General features: G+C 40.1%; 2 protein-coding genes across 3 annotated transcripts; both read left to right on the forward strand.

Moving 5' to 3' along the window:
- Positions 1–4373: 4373 nt before the first annotated feature.
- Positions 4374–6701, forward strand: LOC103704509 (early light-induced protein 1, chloroplastic-like). 2 transcript variants are annotated; one of them, XM_008787834.3, is made up of 3 exons: positions 4376–4655; positions 5771–5860; positions 6190–6701. In XM_008787834.3, the coding sequence occupies exons 1-3, from the start codon at positions 4509–4511 to the stop codon at positions 6532–6534; spliced, it is 582 nt and encodes a 193-aa protein (XP_008786056.2). In that variant the 5' UTR covers positions 4376–4508; the 3' UTR covers positions 6535–6701. The 2 variants fall into 2 exon arrangements, with proteins under 2 accessions (XP_026659405.2, XP_008786056.2); XM_026803604.2 differs by lacking the exon at positions 5771–5860 and having other exon boundaries at positions 4374–4655.
- A 1386-nt stretch (positions 6702–8087) lies between these two features.
- On the forward strand, positions 8088–15173 carry LOC103704586 (transmembrane emp24 domain-containing protein p24beta3). Its single transcript, XM_039115789.1, has 4 exons — positions 8088–8415; positions 12749–12935; positions 13396–13503; positions 14809–15173. Exons 1-4 carry the CDS (start codon positions 8194–8196, stop codon positions 14940–14942), a joined length of 651 nt encoding a protein of 216 aa, XP_038971717.1. The 5' UTR covers positions 8088–8193; the 3' UTR covers positions 14943–15173.
- The last annotated feature ends 5192 nt before the right edge of the window (positions 15174–20365 follow it).

A 20365-nucleotide genomic window follows, 5' to 3' on the forward strand; every position in this document is an offset into this window, starting at 1 on the left:
CTCACCATTCTCTTCTCCATCGTCGCTCGCCGCTACGAGCCGTGGGATTTCGAGACCGATCTCCCCTTCAAGTTGATGCTCAACCTAATCTGCCTCTTCGTGTCTCTCGTCGCGATAAACTTATGTTTCTGTGCTATCTATTCCCTCTTGATGCACCAGGCAGTTTACCAGTACTACATAATTGGTGGCATCTTGTTGTTGCTGGCTTCATGTTTTGCTTCCGACTGGTATCGCTCTTTATCGCTCTCATAAAGGCCAAATTTGCTCGGCTACCAGAGCGTGCATTGCCTGCCCTAGAAAATTGATATGTTGATTGAGATCTAACATGATGGCCAGGGTTTGTTGTGTTGTGCTGTCCTGTTTGGCATAAATATTGTGTTTCAGCGTGATTAATAATCTGGTGTTGTTCTTCCGGTATTGTGTGTTGCAGCATTTTTAATGCAACTTTTAGTTTTTCGGTATTTCATTTGTTGCATGTTATTTTTTCCAAGTGCATATAATAAGGTTAACCCATATATATTTCCAGGTACAAGCGTGTTCGTAAGTCAGCCTATGCCGTGACCGTCATGCTGCACTACTTCTTACATCGGGAACGTGACAGTTGACGAAACGCACTGTTCATAAAACCAGATCAAAAACATAATTAAAGACATCAGAACCGTCAATCTGATACGATAAGCCCAAAATGAGACAATAGGGTAGAGAATGATGTGGGCTATTGCCATTATCTGGAACTAAGCTCATTTGTGTATATGGATACATTCATAGGGAGTGATTTACAACAATGCCTTGCATTCTTTCCTGGAGTGGCCCTGACTTGCCAAATATGTATATCAATATATCCAGAAAAGATGTATGCATATTTGATGTTTTTCTTGGAACCCAATATAATACCTGACATGATCTTCCTACCAGGATGCTCTTGCTGGTGAACTAAACATGTAGGACATTCGCTTGCCTTTATGAAAAAAATTATGAAGTAGCAAGGTGTTTTCCTGTCCCTAGCTTGGCCCTGTTTGTGCATTATCTTAGACAAGGTATGCCGTACCAGCCCGAATCGAATGGTATAGGACGTACCATACCGTATCGGTTCAGTACCGGTATGGGTGACATACTGATACTCGGTACGACAAAAAAATTTCGTAACGTATTGTACCGTTCGACACTATGCTAGTCTGGCACCAGTATGAGGTCCGATACCGAGACGACAAACCTAGCTTGATCTCTGATACGCAATGTACATACAATAGTACTAGAAAGCATTCTTGTCATTTCTTTTGTTAATATTGCCTTAATTTCATGGTGCAATATTCAAAGCATGGGGATATAAATATTGGTAAATTGAATAAAAGAGCAAAGTTGTTATATGCATAAACAAGAGCCAAAACCTGGCAGCATCAGGTTAGACCATGTATGATTTGTTCTATTACAACCCATAGTCCAACAGCTTGTGAGTGCAGTCCAAGTCAATTTTTTCTTAATAGTTTGATTGGAGTGGACTATGAGTTTCTTATTGCTGGAGGAATCACAAATGGTGATCCTGTAAAACGATCTATTTTGCGTGTGTTATTTTGTTTGTTTGGGTGGGTTGGGGAAGGATCTTTTCTGAATGTCTCTTTGTTCAGAGTTTGCCTGAATTTTTCCTGTGAAATAGCAGTAATTTGTGCAGGTCATTTGAAATTCAGTTGAGGGGTAAGAAAGAAAAATCAACTGATGCTGTACAAACCGCACAGCAGGGTGGATATTTCAGTTGATAGTTTCTAGTTATCAGATCAGTTTTTATAAGTCCTTATTCCTTTTTTTGTATTGTATTAGATCATTGAAGTCTCAACCCACATCCTCAAATCTTATGCTACTCTGAGAACTGTCGTGCAGGTTCTCTGTCATCATCCTTACATATGATGGTGTGAGAATCTTGTTCTCCCATTCTCTTGTTTCAGTCTCTGCTATAAGCTTCCTGAGTTGATGGAGTTGATGAATCAGCAGGGTACCGAGGTTCTTTGAATGTGATAGTTTCAAGGAGCTGGAATGGATTAACTGCAGAGATTTGTGGAAAGTATCCTACGACAAAATTGAATCAGACTCAGATCCATATCCTGTGGACGCTCATTGTCAATGACTTCTTTTCCTACAGCGAATAGCTTGAAGTTCAGCAAGTTGCACATGTTTGGTTTCAGCAGCACATGTACAAACACAACGCAAAAAAACAGGCAGAAAGTTCTCTTAGCTGACATTTTTGGGGAACAGTTCTAGAGAAGGTACGTCGCTTGGATCATTTCAGTAATGTATTTAAAATTCATCAATTCATTTGTTGTTTTCAGTTAGTTCTGCAACATCTGATAATAATATCCTGCATAGGAGAGCAGAGTTTGCAAAGACCAAGTACTTGGCAGGTAAAATCTAGTCAATTTTATGATGGAGGCATTGCATATATGCACTTCTATTCATTGAATAGCTAGTCCCAAGTCCTGAGCAAAAAAAAAAAAATCTTGTAGTTATCAGATTTTATTTATTTATTTATTTTACTGAGAAATGTAGGAGACATGCTCTATTAAGTAAATACAGGTTAATATAGATTTGGATGATTTGTTATTGATTTTGAAATTACTAATGTTGTATGAAAGACTTTATCTTTAGTGTTGATCCAACATGTATACACCTGAACACTAACCAAAAAGGATAGACAAAATCAAAATTAGAATCACAATAACAATGCTATCACCTGACAAATCGTGGCTGTTACAGAAACTTGCATGTTCCAGGGATCATCATTTTATTTGTCACCTGATTAGAAGTCTGTAATCTGCCTTTGTTTCATGAAATAACCACTTGGGCTTGTTGATGCGCAAGTTATTGTTCCCGGATGTTAATGCCCGAGACGCACATGAGGTTACTGAAAGTAGGTGTGCAGAACTTTTTTTCTCGGTAGATCCTGCAACCATCAAAGATAAAGATTGCTATGTAATTATTGCTTTTCCTCAAAGGAAGCATCAGGGCAATTTTACATAAGTTCATCAGAAACTATTATCATAACAACCCAGGATCTTATCCAAAAAGGCTAGCCAAAAGGTATTATTTAGATTCCTTGATCCCATATAAGTATCCAATATTTACCAAGCGAATAACTAATGTGGGACTAAACACACGCCCGCACGAGTCCTCACAACTATATGAAAGACCTTTCTAGAAACTAAAACAAAGAGACACGAGGATTTCATGTACTCTCGCTCCCTCATGGTTTGTCGATCCATCTTATCAAGCTTCCCCTGCAGATTCTGATGCCCTGTATATCTTGATGAATAAGATGGCCCCTGTTAGATTTTCATCTGCAATGGCTCCTGGCAAGGCTTCATTTCAATCAACCTGTTCCCAGATTTATCCGAAAACAACCCAACTAAATCTGAACTCGAGTCATTTGAATCATATTTGAATTAAAAGATACGACCTCAACCATCCAAAACGAATACAATATGGATCAGAAACTCTTCTTGAATTTGAGAATAGCAACTGTTATATATTTGATCACTACTCTCTCTGTTCATAACTTCAAGAAAACGCTTTTTGCACACATGCGTGTACCCAGACAGGGTTTTTGATGGGCTGCGGGGGATAAAATGGGTATAAATGACCCGCGGGTTACGGTGCCACTATTATGTGAAGCAGTAATTTCCTTTCCCGCGATTTGATAGGATGTACTCAAGCTAAAGCTATATAAATTGCCGCATTTACCAAAAAAAAAAAAAAAGCAGTAATCTAACTTATACCTGATTATTGTTTTTGTACAGGGAGTTGGTGCATCATAATTTATTAGTGCTGTTATAGCTATTGTTTTCTTGCATCATATATCTGTGATCTGCTTAAATAATTACCAATCCATTTATGCTTCTCATGGTTTTTGTTTGGATTATTCTTGTGCAGATTCAACCTCAAATATTGCTGAAATCAATAAATTAAATCTCAAAATGTACTAGTCCAATTCAAGCGGACCTTTAATACATACATCAGATTAAGATCATGCAAGAACTCGATCTAACCTGACCCGGTTGCAGCCTTAGCCCTTTAATTCATGGAAATAAGAGAGGCCACCTCAATGCTCCAAAGTGCTCTCACCTGCCGCGTTGCTACCCACAAATCACAAGCCTCCAAAGAACACGGAAGAAACCTCGAACAAGTTCTAGACCACTGGAATCTTCGCCACCTTTTCTGGTGGCCTCGCGGTCCACGTCGTGGCCCATGTCCATATGTGATGCTCATACGGTCCACGTCAAAAACCAAGCCATGGAGGTGATGCGGCCTCGTGACAGCCACCCCTTTGCCCATGTCCTGCTTCTTTTTCTCTCCCACCTCCTCTATAAATCTCGCCATCTAACAATTGCCTTCAATTCAACTCCTCCCACAAGGAAAATATCTCAAGATCTCAAACTCACATTTGATTCCTCCGCATTCTTAATTACTTCTTGCTACTCTTTGCTTCTGTATACTCTATTCTTGCACTTAGAGGCTCGAAGATGGCGACTTCAGCCACGCTAAACTCCTGCATGACAGGCCTCATGCCACTTGCCGGCTTGAGGAGCCATTCTACAGGCCTTCGCTCCACTTGCTTGCTGCCACATCAGCGTGCTGCCGGTGCCATGCGCATTGGCTGCCAAGCCAAGGTGAGAGTGATCACTAAACACTGCAGCATTCTTTACCTGCCTTTGCTCATGTGGAAACAGACATTCTAATGCAGTAAACTAGCGCTACATCAAGTAGAGATGTACTGAGTTCTGAGAATTTGTTATGGTAGTCTATAGTTTCTGTTAGTATATGCACTCCTTGATTTCAGGAGAAAATATTAAACTAAGAAAGGGAGGATGCGATGCATTTAATTTATTTGGGTGTCATGGATGGTAGATATATTGGATGGGTGCATAAAAAAAGTTGTAACCAAGTCATTTAGATTGAAGCCGAGTGCTAGGAAACAGCTTAATCGAGTTGGATTTAGCCTGATATTCGCACTCCTTTAAAGTTGGGTTAGAGCTTTAACATGGACATAACTTACTGATTCAATAACATAAAGGTGGAAGAAGGAAAGGTGCCCAAAAGGTCAAGATGCAACTTTTAGATTCATCCTTACAGAAAACAAAATATATAAAATTTTAATGACAATAATATTATAAATAAAAAGTAGTAAAGGAACGCCTCTCCTTTTGGTTTTTATATCTAGGCCCCATTCCAACCATTTTGAGAGATTTTCTCTTTTTGGAGGTTTAGTAGCTTTCTCAAGAAAAAGGAAAGGAGAATGAAGCCCTTTTGCAGGTATGACAAAGCCGAGTTCAACTCAGACTCAGGAACTCATATAAGATCTATTTTTCTAAAATTGACGCCATAAGATCTTTAAGAAACGAGGCTTATAAAAACAGATCTCTTCCCGTCTTTGTGAAACCTGTTTTAACGGAATCATATTTTATGAATATCTGTTTTAGTAAAATTCAGTGGCAACCCCAAAAAGAAGGCAAATGACATGCGAATTAGCAGATAGAAGCAATAGTCAAAAGAGAAAAAAGAAAAGAAAGAAAGAAACAAACATGGCAAATACCATTACCCTGATTTAATAGCATAACCGCATCATCATTCAGCCTTATCCTGTATCAGCTCAAATTAAATATGAAGGATTAAATCTTGAGTTCATACTCTGAAAATGAATGACAAAGATAAATAGTAGCTTGCATTTTGTGCTCCTCCATCCATACTAACAAAAGTATTTTTTTTTTCTTGGATAATTAAACAGGATCAGCCGCAGGTGCAAAGAGAGGAGCAAACTATACCTGTCACACCTTCACAGCAGCCGGCTCAGACCCCTCCGAAGCCCAAGGCCAAGGTATGCTAGCTATTAGCATGCATTGCTATCAATCATAATACCTAAATACAAACTCCCTTTTCCCATATAACATAGTGAAACTACTTCGACACAAATGCTCTTGTCAAGGAATCCTGTAATCCATGGATCTTTTTACTGACAAGATTACATTGTATCAAGTACAGATGAAGTATTTCATGCAATTTCATATATTTAGGAGGGTATACATACAAAAAACCCTTATTTCTATGTTCACCACATGAATATTGTCATTAGATGGCAAGTTATAAACCATACATACGTACTAGCATCTCTTAGCTCAATCTAATTACCATCTCGACGCATGACAGGAGAGCACAAAATTTTCAGACATGCTAGCATTCAGTGGGCCAGCACCAGAGAGGATCAATGGAAGGTTGGCAATGGTTGGCTTTGTCTCAGCTTTAGCAGTTGAGTTGGCGAGGGGTGATGGCCTTGCAACTCAGCTAATGAATGGCGGGTTGCCATGGTTTGCAGGAACTGCTGCCTTGTTGTCAGTAGCCTCCCTGGTGCCGTTGTTCAAGGGCGTGAGTGTGCAATCCAAGTCCGGTGGCTTGATGACGGCCGATGCAGAGCTGTGGAATGGCCGGTTCGCCATGCTGGGCTTGGTGGCACTAGCTTTCACTGAGTACTTTAAGGGCGGTCCTCTTGTGTGAAGGACTTCTCATCGGTTCATGTTCAGTTCTTTGATATATTTAGAGATGCAAGCAATGTATGAATACAAGTTAGCATTGTAGATCTCAAATACTTATATTGAAATGAATGAGCTTTTGTAATAATTTTTGGACAATGTTTGGCAACATAAGCCTGGGGTGGATTGCTACAACCACATGAGATTCCCCTGAAGCCAAGCTACAAATGTCTGCAGAGTTTGTCTATTGAGAAAATTAACCAAAATTCCCTAATCCCTGTTTTGCACAGAAATTACTTAGTAAGTCCCAAGGTGCAAGCTTTATGTATGGGATCGGCACTTGAGAACTAGTTGATTGCAAATTGAGATAGGCCCTTGTGTCATGTAAAACACCAACTTTGCTGTTTAAAAGAATTCTTTTGCAACATGTCAGACAATGCAGTCAAACCTTAATGATATCATACCTTCTTATCCTAATGCATACATATATATGCAAACATACATAGGTATATGTGAGGAATCTATGTATGCATATGTATATAGATCATATATACATGCATGTGCACATATATATAGATGCATATATATGTAGGGAGAGAACTTTATAATATCTAAGAGATAGTAAAGTATTTTTCATATCATGGATCATTTCGCACTCTTATACATATCATCTATAAATACGGCAACAAGCTTCCAATCTAAGTACATTCCAACAAGGATTTTGCCTAGTGTTGTCCTCATTAAACTTTTAAAATATAGTCACACAAAACTACACATGATAAGAAAATCTTAAGCTGAGGTACCGCAATCTTTAGTAGGTGTATTTATATATTTCCAGCTATATCGTTCTAGAAAACCAAAGGCATTAGAATCTGCCACCTCTTCTTCAATCAAATCATCAGATATTTCTTTCGAATCCTCTTCCGTGAGCTTCACCTTCAAAGATTCTATATCGGCATCAGGGTTCTTGATCTTGGCCATTCCTAAAAATATTGAAATCAATCACATGATAGAGAAGTTGCCATAGATACATCCACATATTATACCCAATACATCCTCAATATCGAACATTTTGCTTAGATTGGATACGCAAGTTTCAAATTTTTTATAAGAATTAATGATAGTGGCAAGTTTATTAATGCAACATTTGAAGGATTTTTACCATAACTGTGTGCTACTCAACTTTTTGAAAGCCTTCAAATTTAAACATCGAGCCATTGAAGACACTTCTATTGTTGTCGAGGAAGGAGAAAACATCGGAGCTATAATTTGGTATTATGAAAATATATGCTAAATAATTCAAATTACTCCACGAACCATAAAAGATATCAGGTCCTTTTCTTTTATCTTAAAATAGGTGTGATAAACCTTAAATCTTGGGCCGGTGAATTGGTTTCGAAAAATAAATGTCTAACATATTCACCATTAGTTTGTTCATGCGCTCGACTCTGTCCCCAATCTCTTGTTCATCCACGCATTTTCCATCAAATCAATCCCCACCGTCCATCACCTTTATCACAAGCATCACATGCATCCGCGTATCTCGCTATTCGGATTTATAAGCTCGCTTGAATCCGTCATATTGTAATCTCCCGACCTCTATCGATCGGGCGTCCCGAAACCTTCCCGTGTCCGTAATCTTCGAAACCCTAGTTCTTCGAGAATTAATCGAGAAGAAAGAACGATGGGGAGAAGGGAGAGATCGATCCAATTCGTGGAGGTCTTATTGATTCTAGGGCTTCTCCTCGGCTGCCCTCACCGTCTCTCCGCTCTCTCCGTCACCGTAAACGACGTGGAGTGCGTCTACGAGTACGTGCTCTACGAGGGCGACACCGTCTCCGGTAACTTCGTTGTCGTCGATCACGATCTCTTCTGGAGCTCCGATCACCCCGGCATCGATCTGGTGGTGAGTGATTCGAACCAGTTGATCTCGCGCTTGTTTCTTCCTAGGGTTTAGTTTCTTCTGAGGTTGTGTCGACTGAAGCCTCGGATTTGGCGGTTTGGGAATGGGATCGGCCTCCATGGCCTTCAATTCTCTACAGAATCAACTCAGAGTTTCATGAGCTATTGTTTTTCTATTATGTGGTGGAAGTCAAAATTGAATTCGTCCTGTCCGTTAGTTAAAATCGAATCTTTCTTAATTTTCTTGGGAAATATGAAGTTCATATTGCATATGCTTTGGTTTTTTTTATTGTTTATGGGAGTCTTTTGAACTCCAAAATGACTTGGTTTGATTGTAAGATGGTAAAGATGAAATCTTGGTACTGCATTTTAAACGTATTGCTGAGTTATAAAAGAAATTGATAGCATTGTCCATCGTGATAGTGCCTTGAAATAGGAAATCAATGAGTTAATATATGTCTTATGTTGCCTGAAGATCCGCTGGCTTGCATAAAAACAGTTAATCACCTTCACCATAAACAGTGTTTCTGAATACACGTGTTTCTAAATCATATGTCTTTAGTGTCACCATAAAAAGAGTTAATCGCATTCCTCCACCATAAAAAGAGTTAATCATATGTTGCCTGAAGATTAGATGGCTTGCATAAAAAGAGTTAATCACCTTCCTTCACCATAAACAGTGTTTCTAAATACATGTGTCTTCAATGTCACTTTTGAAGTAAGTCTTGAATGATACGTGGTTGCAAGTTATGGTAGTCTACTAACTGCTTGGACATTGCTGGTTGCATTTTTGACTTATCCGGCTGCAAGACTAACAATTTGTTGTTATAGGGAAAGGACCATGTGTTGTAAAAGGCATCTTGCTTGACTCGTCTGCCATAAAGTCATGAATGTCCGAATAAATTATGAGCTGCAAACCTAGGAATGACTTATCTTAAAACCTCTTTTGTGTTGGTATGACCCATGGAATATCTCACCAAAAATCGATGCTTAACCACAACTTTCTCATAGTCATTCAGCCAAGCTAGTTGATAGGAATGTTTGTTTCTTTCCATCTTCTAATTTAACTTCTCAACCAGCTCAGAAAATTTAACTTCTCCAACAGCACAGATAGCAATACATTTTTTCTGAAATACCTCCATCAATAATGAGACTAATTATTTGGCTGGGCAGGTTACTTGAGTTCTAGAAATACTGGTTTTTCACTGATCAGTGTTGAGCATCACATCAATGCAAAATGTTACATGATGATTAAACGAGGCATAGCTTAGGTGGTTCTTTAATTTCATCATCATTTACCTGAGTTCTTTTTTGAAGTTAATTCTGCTAGTGCTACCTGCATTTTAGGACATACTCAAAATATGTCCTAATTTTCATACTTGTAGATAACATATGACAATCTCTCTTTTGGACCAACCATCTTAGTTTATTAGAGTTGTTCTTGTGGTAGACATCCTGGTTTTGAGGCTTTGGCTATGGAATTATTTTTGTAGCTTAAATTGGCTTTCAGGTTGTCACTTACCATTTTGACTTATCTTCAATTTGTATAGCTACATGCTTCCTCCACTATACAAGAACATGAAACCAGCCATCTCATCTTGCACCACTCTCTAGAGTTGCAGTCTATACTTTGCTGCTAACATTTTCTCTATCTTCATAAATCTAGCTTGCATTGGATAACTTAAAGAATTTCTCAGTATACGTTCCTTGTATTTCTTTTTCTCAAGCTTGGTGCTGGCTACCCATGGGGGAAATCTTTCTTTTTAAGAGTGCTTATCACCCAATATTATAACTATAAGTATGCCACTGATCTTTTTTGCTTCTTGAACCCAACTTTTCCACCACATGTGCTCAGCTCCCCTTAACGTTGCTGTATGGTATTGCACCTTTTAGCTTATTAAATCCAAAAATTGTGAATTTTTTATATTTCCACGTAAACAAGAAAGATCCTATTACATCTACGAAATTCCCAATTTGAGGAACAAACTATGGAGAAAAATTATGAAAGATACCTTTTCCTTTTTTGCAAAGCATGTGAAAATTTTGGGATTTTTGTTAAATATCAATATGGATGCATGCATTTGTTGCATAAGCATGTTGAATACAATAATTACGGACTCATTTATACTTTATACAATCATACTTATTAGTTCTAGATACCTTACTCATTCAATTTTTATAAGGATAAAGTTGATATTAGATGATTGATGTACGTATAATAACTTGTGATTTTATAGCAATCATTAGATTGTTAATTGTAGTCATTTATTTTGCTAATTTAATTGATGTTCCTTAGTTCATCTACTTAAGCATTAATAAGGTTGGTCCTCATCTCATTCCCTACCTCTTTGAAGCAATCATTAAGTTTAAAAAGTTATATTGGGCTTGTCGGGCAACCATCTTAAAATTGCATTATTGTTGGGACAAAAATCCTTCCAAAGTACATTAACTTTGATCCCACATTTTCAGTGGCAAAACTAGACCAAAGTATATATGAGAGTGAGCAATCTCTCAAAACCACTAAGTTTCTTGCTATATAATCTTGATTTTTGTTATCTTTCTGCAAAGCTCATCCTCACTTTATAGGAACTTGTTTGTGTTGCCACCTGTGGTGAGCATAACCTCAAGCCTATAGGTATTTGCGGAATGGATACGATTTGACACCCCAATATATTCTTCTGCTTCCCAAGTGGGGATTGAGTATTCTGCTGCTTCCCAAGTGTGTTTTTTTTTTTTTTTTTTTTTTTTTTTGGGGGGGGGGGGGGGATGGATAAGATTTGACACCCCAATATATTCTGCTGGATTGAGTATTCTGCTGCTTCTGCGCTCGCCATTAGTGGGGCAAGCAAATTCTTTTCTATTTTATAATATTTGTAGTCGCATCCTTGTAACACCTCTATTCATCTCATCAATCTCATATACCTAAAATTCTGTTTTTGTTGAGAGAGAGTAAAGGAGGGAGACCCACGGGTACTGTAATTATCTAGTTCTGAATACTTGGAGATGCAGCACTCAAAATTTGAACCTAGAATCTTTTGTTGCTAACTAGAGGGGTTTGATGATTGGAGCGAGCTCCAATTCATATTTCTAAATAAGCATGCTGTGGCCAAATTAACAAATGTATACACCTGTTATTGAAATTCCATCACCCTAATCACTAGTTATATATTTCATGAAGATCATAACCGTGAACATAGACATCTAACTCATGAAAGTTCTTATCATCTAATTCTTTTATTCTGTTGAATTTCATCCGTTCAGCAAATCGAGGTTTGTTGTACCTACCCATACTACTTGGTACCAGGTGTACAGTATCGGGTAAAGTACCACTATGGTACGAGGGCTTGATCGATACTTTACTAATATGTGATTAGTTGTCTCACCTTCAATGGCATACCATGTGCTAGTACAGGGTTGTACCATGTCAATATGGCACTATTACGGTGCTTGATGCTGATACAATAAAATTTGTTTCAATTTTTGCATGGATGATTTGAGATGCTAATGGGTTGTGTTGCCTTTATTGACCATGTTTGTCGAAACAATTGAGTGGAGCATAAGCTTAAACATGATACACAAAACTAAAGTGGTTTAAGCCTTTCTAGTAGATCTAAGCATTATCATATTTTAGTCGCCTTGCCTTCTAGAGAGTGTTTTGTATTCATGTGGAATATTCTTAACAAAATGAAGGGTCTTCTCAAGGTCATGATTGAGTAGAAATTACTGTTCTAAGGTATTGCTTTCACCAAATGTAGCGCGAAATTCTGTCAAGTCTTTATGCAAGAAGGTTTACTCTTTATATCTCTTTTAGTGTAAGACAATTCTTACATTTAACAGTCATCGAGAGGAAGAAAGAAGAATGTTATAGTGGGCTTGGTTATATATATGCATTCTCTTCCCTTTTACATATTGCTTTTAAATCAATTTTGATTTATTAATGTATGCACTCATCTATGTTTATGTATGCACACCTTAGTTTATTAGCAATATCCCATCATCATGCAGTATGCTTTTTGGGCCATGACATGTATGGATTTTGTGTGCAATCCACTTATGAATGCATTCAGAGTTTCAAATGTTCTGATCTTTACTTTTAGCTCTGTGATTGCTGAGTTGCTTAAAATTGATAAAGGAGAAATCTGGGGCTTATGCTACCAGATATAACGTTAATTTGAAACTGCACTTGAGATATTGCCATGAGTTCTGTTTTACTGTGCCTAGTTTTCTGGGCCTGACTTCCTTCATCTCAATCCGTAGCATAGTTGTTGGTATCATAACTTGATAATTTATATTGAATTCTGTGGCATATTGCTGAAATTCCTTCAAATAATATGCAGGTGACATCTCCAGGGGGAAACACTGTGCACTCTTTGAAGGGAACTTCGGGTGACAAATTTGAGTTTCAGGCTCCAAGAGCTGGAATGTACAAGTTTTGTTTTCATAACCCAAACAGAACACCAGAGACCGTGTCTTTCTACATACATGTTGGTCATATTCCCAACGAGCATGACCTGGCCAAGGATGGTTAGTCCATAAAATATTTGCTATCTACTACAAAGGTTTTCTTTTTGGGGGCATTTACGCATTCTTTTCCCTTTTTTCTTTTCAAAAATATGCACATATATATATATATATATATATATATATATATAGAGAGAGAGAGAGAGAGAGAGAGAGAGAGAGAGAGAGAGAGAGAGAGAAGGACAGGAGCTTGTCTATTCTTTCTGTTGGTTGAATGACTATGGTCTCATAGATGCCTTGTGTAGTTGGATATTTCTAATTCAATTTATCTATTCTGAAGGTTCATTTTTTTAAGATAATTGGCACCATGCGGGTTTCCTCCCATTCATCTTACTTCCATTCTTTATCTAATAAAAACATCATTTTTTCATGTTAAAATGACACTTGGATATTGCAATGCACTGGCGCAGTTTGCTATTTCATATATTTTCACAATTTTTCTTTATTTTTTTTAATCTTGCAGAGCATTTGGATCCCATAAATGTAAAGATTGCACAGCTCAGGGAAGCATTGGAATCTGTTACATCAGAACAGCGGTACCTGAAAGCACGTGAAGTTCGCCACCGTCATAGTAAGTTAAATTACAAAACTCAACTAAGCTTTAATCCCAAACTAGTAGATTAAATTACATAACTTTATATATTATCATATTAGCTAGGCAGTGGAAGGAAACACATTCTAACACTGCTCGGCTCATGTTCATCTAAAAATAGAAGAACTCTGGTGAAATCAGCCTTTAGCCTTCACACTTTTCTAGCTGCTATTCTGAAAATTTATATCACTCCAAATGGTTGGTTGTTTCTTAAATAGTTTTTATAGACAGTTGGTTTGATCTTAAAGACATTTTCAAGTAGAAAATAATTTAGACAAAAATCTGAAGCCTCATTAAATATATGTTATATTTAAAAAAGAATTTCAGAGACAATTAAGAAATATATGAATATTAATTATGTATTGGTTATGTATAATGGCATATCTTGACGTAACATATATCCATTATATGTTTTTGCAAACTAAGATAACATTTTTCCAAATACAATAAGATTCACTTGAAAAAATTAGCAAACAAAAAAATAAAAAGTTCTGAAGATGTGGATGGTAAAAAATTGTTAACTATTAAGAACTAATATTACTGATTAGATTGTAAATCTATAATATCAACACATAAACTGAGAAAAGCTCATGATGGTGTTCCTCGATGCCAATAGGGCCCATTAGTCAGTTCCACTCATCCTCCGCATCCCGCGCGCATACCACCCCCCCCCCCCCCCCCCCCCCCACTCCCACCCCCACACCCAAAAAAAAAAAAAAAAAAATTGCTTTTGTTTCACTGCTATAAACACCATGGCATCAGCATACTAATCAACCTTAAATGGTGTTGATTGCAAGCCTGATTGGTTTGATCATGATTTTTTTTGAAAAAATTGATTTGGGGAAGGTAACTATCTCTGGAGTAAACAGAAAAGGTAAAGGCCTTTTCAGTTTTAGATCAGCTCTCACTTCTCTTGAAAATTTAGCTTCTTTAATCAGGATTTGTATAGAACATGTCAATTTTGATTGTTTTCCTCCTTTAGACAAAATGACGGATCTTATGATGTCAAATAATAATGCTGTTTAAAATCTTCGAGAGATGAAAGCTTTCAAAATTTTGTTGAGAATAAGTCTCTGACCGAGTTGGAAAATTTTGCGAGTATTGTTTGTAGAAACACCATTTCTTTTTTTTTTTCTTGTTTTTCTTGCAAGCAGAACTTCTTGTTGAATATATTGACAGTATTGCAAACAGTATTATGTTGTGTTCACTGGTCATTCTTTGCTGAAGCATTTGGAAAATTGGAAACCATCTCTTACCTTCACTGGTTCTTTTGTATGCATGCAGCAAATGAGAGTACTAGAAGGCGCCTTATCTTCTATACAATGACGGAGTACTTGGCGCTAGCATGTGCTAGTGGACTTCAGGTAGCCTACATCCGTCGCCTGTTCAACAAATCAGTGGCATATAACAGGGTTTAATGCTTGCAATTTAATATTCTGTTTTATCCTCCATAGTTTCTTAATTTAAATAAAACAGATTTTTTGGTCATCTTTTGTATTATGACTAGCTCCATTCAGCCGCTGAGCTGAGTTTGGGAGTTTTGGTTAGAATTCTCCAGTCTTGTAATCGCAAGGATTATATTTATTCAGATGATTTAGTTATATGTTGCCAGACAAGAAAGGGGAAGAAAAGTGGCTGACTTGTGTTCATGAAGAGAGTAAATGCAGACTGATTTTAGATATCCTTCCTGAAGCCATAATTAACGTAAGCTCTTGAAGTGTATTGTAACAGATCTGTTGGCCTAGTACTTGATGTATCACCAAGATATAGGCTCCCAAGAGATGAATATTCTTATAGCATTTTAGAATATGGAGCCCTTTGCTCATGACTGGTTGCAAGAATCCGAGTCCAGTAATTTCTTGGAAGCTTGATTTATCATGTTTGACAGCAATTGTATCTGGAACATGAAGAAAAGGGGGAAAAAAGCCTGAAAGGGTAAAATAACAAAAGAAGCTGGTTTGTGGCGACCAGCCCTGAAATTAGGTTGTGCTAGTACGTGGTCAGGATCAATTTTCAAGTCATAAGTCTCGTGAACCAATTCCATTTATCAACAGGATTAGGATGGGTTCTGGAGAACCTATGCTTGTAAATGGCCAGTGAAATGGATATCAGCTCTGAAAATCAGAGAAATTTGTTAATTTGTTTGCTCAAGATTTTTGCCGGATTTATGATTAGCCTTATAATCTCACAGAACTAAGATTGCATAGCTGATGTGTGGCTTTTATTGTTGTCACTTCGATCAGAAAGTTCGCATGAAAAATTTTAAATTCGCGTTCAGCAAATTGTACGTGCTTTTTCTGGGCTTATAAGAAAATGATCTTCCATTGAAGTAATTGAACGCAAAACTCAGAAGTATAGCGGTGCATCATGTCACATGTAGCGAGAACTCATCGTTCCCGATGTTTATTCATATGCAAGCAATGACTTTCTCCTTCCCAGCTTTGCTATTTAATAAATAATTAACCATGCATCCTTTTGGGCACCTGTAATTTATTTGCCCTCAGCATATTGCATACCTCACATAAAGCTGATATCTGCTTTCCCCAGCCAGTATGGATTTGTGCCAGGAGAGACGTATCACCTCTATTAGGTGCACCGTATTTGGCTTACCGCGGCATCAGTTGTAGGCTCATGCTGATGCACCGGACGTCACCCAGTATCTGGGCCAATGCCCCCCATACTCTGTAATTTTTAGTTGGACCAGGTCCAACATTGAGTTGGTGGACCAGCCCAACCATGAAGCAACGTACACGGAAGCGCACATATTGCGCTCTTTTCTAGTTTGCACTCTTTTATACCTCTATTTTTTTATTTTTCTCTCTCCAGACGAATATAGTTTATAGGAATGATGGATGGTTCAAGCTTGGAATTCGCGCAAGCAAGTTTACTTTAGTTCTTCGATTAGATTATGAATTTATAGTTAATGATTTTCAGAATATTAAAGATTATGAGTTTGGTTTCATATTTGGATTTAGACACTCTAATCAGTATTGGTTGTATTTATTGGATAATAAAATTGATTTTCTATTTATTTTATTGTATTTGAGATGGATTTGAAGCTAATGTAATGTTGGCTTCGTGTTATCATGGGATGGTGTGCGTGTTGCTCTACAGTTAAGACTAGTGGAGACTAGTCCACTAGCTGAGCGGTGGATATAGTCCAACTAATAATCACTCCAATGCAAGGGGGTAAAACTCCTGCTATACTTCTAAACATGGATTCAATCCCATGCTCACTTAATTTTAACAAAACTTTCTCCTTTGCTCTTTTTTCTATATATATATATATATATATAAAAGAGTAGCCTTACTTGAATTCATTCTATTAAATTAATAAATGAAAAAATATACTTGCTGTATTTCTCCTCCACAACATTGGAAATAGAGCAATTACAGAAATACACTCTTGTGGTAAGTTGCGCAACTCTCAACCATTGCAATCTTGAACTCACTTTTTTTTTTTTTTTTGCTAATACGGGTGGATCATACCTGTCGGGTACGGATACACCCAATAAAGTCAGAAAATAGGATACCTCGGAGTGCCAAAGGCAACTCCCCATCTCCAGTCCACAATGTGTCTCCGGAGTGGCGAGCTACAAATGCAGCCACCCAATCCGCAGCCCCATTGGCTTCACGGTAGATATGCTTGGCCTGAAAGGCCCCTCCATCCCTCGCCATAGTCCATATATCACGAAGCAAAGGGTGGTCACTACCGTCACCCTTAGGACCCTCTCGGATCCAACTGATAACGGTGGCAGAATCACCCTCTAGGGTGATAGACCTAGCCTGTAACACGCATCGGGCATGTCGAAGGCCAGCCCAGGCAGCGCTCAGCTCCGCGCTCGGAACCGAGGTATCAAATAAGTGACTGCCACCAGCGGCTACAACCCTAGCGAAAGGGTCCCGAATGACGAAACCCGCACCTCCCCTCGTGCCACCATCCAGGACTGACCCGTCAAAGTTGACCTTGAGGAAACTCGGGGGTGGGGGCTCCCAGGTGAAAAACACCGTGTAAGATACTGCCGAAGCATGGTGGGGGCCCCAGATGTCCCGAGCTGTCAAGGTCCCTCCAGTGGTGGAGGCATGACACATCTCTGCCGCCTGACTGCGGGCACTCTCGACCACAAATCTCGGCGACATACATCGTTCACTGAATATACGAGCGTTCCTGGCCAACCAGATCTGGTAGGCAGTGCAGCTCACTCGAGTCACCTCCTGACGAAGCGCCGGGGACTCCGAGGCCTGGCGCATGGCCTGTAAGAACTGGTCCCTACAGATCCATACCGGCTGCGAGACCCCTGCCAAACGCCAAGTGTCCCTCGCCCTAGAGCACCGAAACAAGACATGGTCGACCGTCTCGGCCACTCCGCAAACCCCACAGTCCAGGGGGATCCTCAAGCCTCGTCCACCAAGTACTGCTCTCGTTGGAAGACGGTCCCAGACCACCTTCCAGAGGAACAGCGCAACCCTCGGGAGGAGGCCCAATCGCCAGATCCAGGCACAATCAGGACCAGGTTCGTACTCCCGCCTAAGAATACGAGAAAGGACGCTCATCCTGACTCTGGGACTGGTCGAGGAACTCCACACTCGTACATCTGGTCCACCGCTCTGTGGCAGAGGGAGGGAGCGAACCCGCTCCGCCAGATGCTCCCCGAAGAAGCGGGCTAATCGAATCTCGTCCCATCCAGCCTCCCCGGGAGTCATAAGATCACAGACCTGTAAACCCTCCCCTGCCTCAACACTAACAGTAGTCGGCCAGCGGCACAGGGGGAGGCCATCAACCCATGAGTCCCTGGACACATCGATGCTGCGGCCATCGCCTATCAGCCATCGAGTGTGGTCCGACACCATGGGCACATATCTCGCAATCTCACGCCATAAAAAGGAACATCCCCGCCCTCCTCGAACCCCGCCCTCCTGGCCTATCCCCCCATAGCGGGCGGTCATGATCCGGCTCCAGAAACCCTGCGGCTCCAGGATGAAGCGGGAAGCATGCCGGGCGAGGAGCAGCTCTCGTCTCTCCCGGAGAGACAACACCCCAAGGCCACCCTCCCTAAGAGGGAAATACTCTCCCATGCCACCAGGTGCACCCCACGGCCCCCATCAAGCGAGCCCCATAAGAAGCCCCGAATCAGTCGCTCAATCTTTAGGAGGACGGATCTTGGCACCACCGTGCTGGTCATGAGATAGATAGGCATAGAGCCCAAAACAGATCTGATCAGCAAAACTCTACCCATCATGGATAGAGACGCTGCTCGCCAGCCCTCTAGCCTACTCTGGACCCGTAGCACCATCCCGGAGCACTCAGATACACGCAGTCTCCTACCTGTGATCGGAACACCCAGGTATGCCCAAGTCCCGTCCTGCTCAGGCATCTCCAGAATCCTCCGAATCTCACGTCGAACCCCGGGTGGCGAACTCGGGCTAAAGGAGATAGAGAATTTCTGGGCATTCACTCTCTGACCAGATGCATGGCAATAGGCGGCCAAAGCCCGCCTAATAGCCATGGCATCTGCTACGCGGGCACGCGTCAGGAGTAGGCAGTCATCGGCAAAAAGTAAATGGGATATCGGCTGGGCCCCTAGAGCTGGGACGTAAGCCTCCAACTCTCCGGCGGCACATGCAGCCCGCAGCAATCGAGACAAAACATCAGAACAAATGATGAATAGGTACGGGGATAGCGGGCATCCCTGCCGAAGCCCCATAGTAGAACTAAAGAATGGGGACGGAGAACCGTTGATCAAGATAGAGAACCGCGGACTCCGGACACACCCCATGACCCAACCAATCCAGGTCTCATGGAAACCCAGACTCTCCAAAGCTCGCCTAAGAAAACTCCACCTGATTCTATCATAAGCTCGTTCCATATCCAGCTTGATAGCCATCAGGCTTCGACGCTTCGGGGCCCGTCGAAGATCCCACATCATCTCTTGGGCCACCATAACGTTATCGAAAATGCTCCTACCTCCAACAAAAGCACCTTGCTCTTGACAAATAATGCCGGAGAGAAAAGGCTTCATACGATCCATCAGTATTCTTGCCACCACTTTGTATAAAGTAGTACACAAACTGATCGGTCTAAAATGGCTCGGCTCGGACGCATCCGTTCGCTTAGGTATAAGCGTGACAAAAGTGGCCTTCCAGTCATCAGGCATACCTGATCGACTAAAGAAACACAGGACCGCTTCTACCACTGCGAACCGAACGATACTCCAATATCTCCGGAAAAAGAAAGGAGGGAAGCCATCTGGGCCCGGAGCCCTGTCCTCGCCCAATGCCCAGACAGCCTCTCGCACCTCCCCCTCCGTCACTGGTCGAACCAATAGTGCATTCGCAGCCACCCCGATTTGGGATTCAGCTCTCGCAGCCCAAGCCATCTTGAACTCACTATTGGCAGGTAAAAAGTAATATTATATGTAAATATGAGAACTTTCACAGCAGGCGGCGGCATTGAGTTGAATTAACTCAAAACAAGTAGAACTTGATGCTAAAACATTTTATAAATATCTTTGATATAAGAAACATTTCAAAAATAATGTCTTTGTCTAAATAATGTGCGTGTGCAAATTACTTGCTCATGTGCTACTAGGAGGCTGCTAATTTCATGTATATAAACCCGATGCCTCAGAAAATTTCAAATAGCACTCTCCTTGCATGTATATATCTAGAGACTTGGATGCACTCTCCTCCTCCTTTCTTTCTTTCTTTCTTCTTCTTCTTCTTCTTCTTCTTCTTTTTTTTTTTTTTTTGCTTAGACGGGTTCTTCATGCCGTGCGTGTACGAATACATCCAATAAAATCAAAATACACTAGCTCGTGGAGTGTTAATGGCAGCTGCTCCT

This window comes from Phoenix dactylifera, unplaced genomic scaffold (genome assembly GCF_009389715.1).
Source record: "Phoenix dactylifera cultivar Barhee BC4 unplaced genomic scaffold, palm_55x_up_171113_PBpolish2nd_filt_p 000007F, whole genome shotgun sequence".
Lineage (NCBI taxonomy): Eukaryota > Viridiplantae > Streptophyta > Magnoliopsida > Arecales > Arecaceae > Phoenix > Phoenix dactylifera.

Excerpts from the sequence above, each read along its gene's own strand:
- LOC103704586 (XM_039115789.1), top strand. The coding sequence starts at position 8,194 with ATGGGGAGAAGGGAGAGATCGATCCAATTCGTGGAGGTCTTATTGATT. Across the intron at positions 8,416-12,748 it reads ACCCCGGCATCGATCTGGTG|GTGACATCTCCAGGGGGAAA; the intron begins GTGAGTGATTCG and ends AATAATATGCAG. Across the intron at positions 13,504-14,808 it reads TGAAGTTCGCCACCGTCATA|CAAATGAGAGTACTAGAAGG; the intron begins GTAAGTTAAATT and ends GTATGCATGCAG.
- LOC103704509 (XM_008787834.3), top strand. The coding sequence starts at position 4,509 with ATGGCGACTTCAGCCACGCTAAACTCCTGCATGACAGGCCTCATGCCA. Across the intron at positions 4,656-5,770 it reads GCATTGGCTGCCAAGCCAAG|GATCAGCCGCAGGTGCAAAG; the intron begins GTGAGAGTGATC and ends ATAATTAAACAG. Across the intron at positions 5,861-6,189 it reads CTCCGAAGCCCAAGGCCAAG|GAGAGCACAAAATTTTCAGA; the intron begins GTATGCTAGCTA and ends GACGCATGACAG.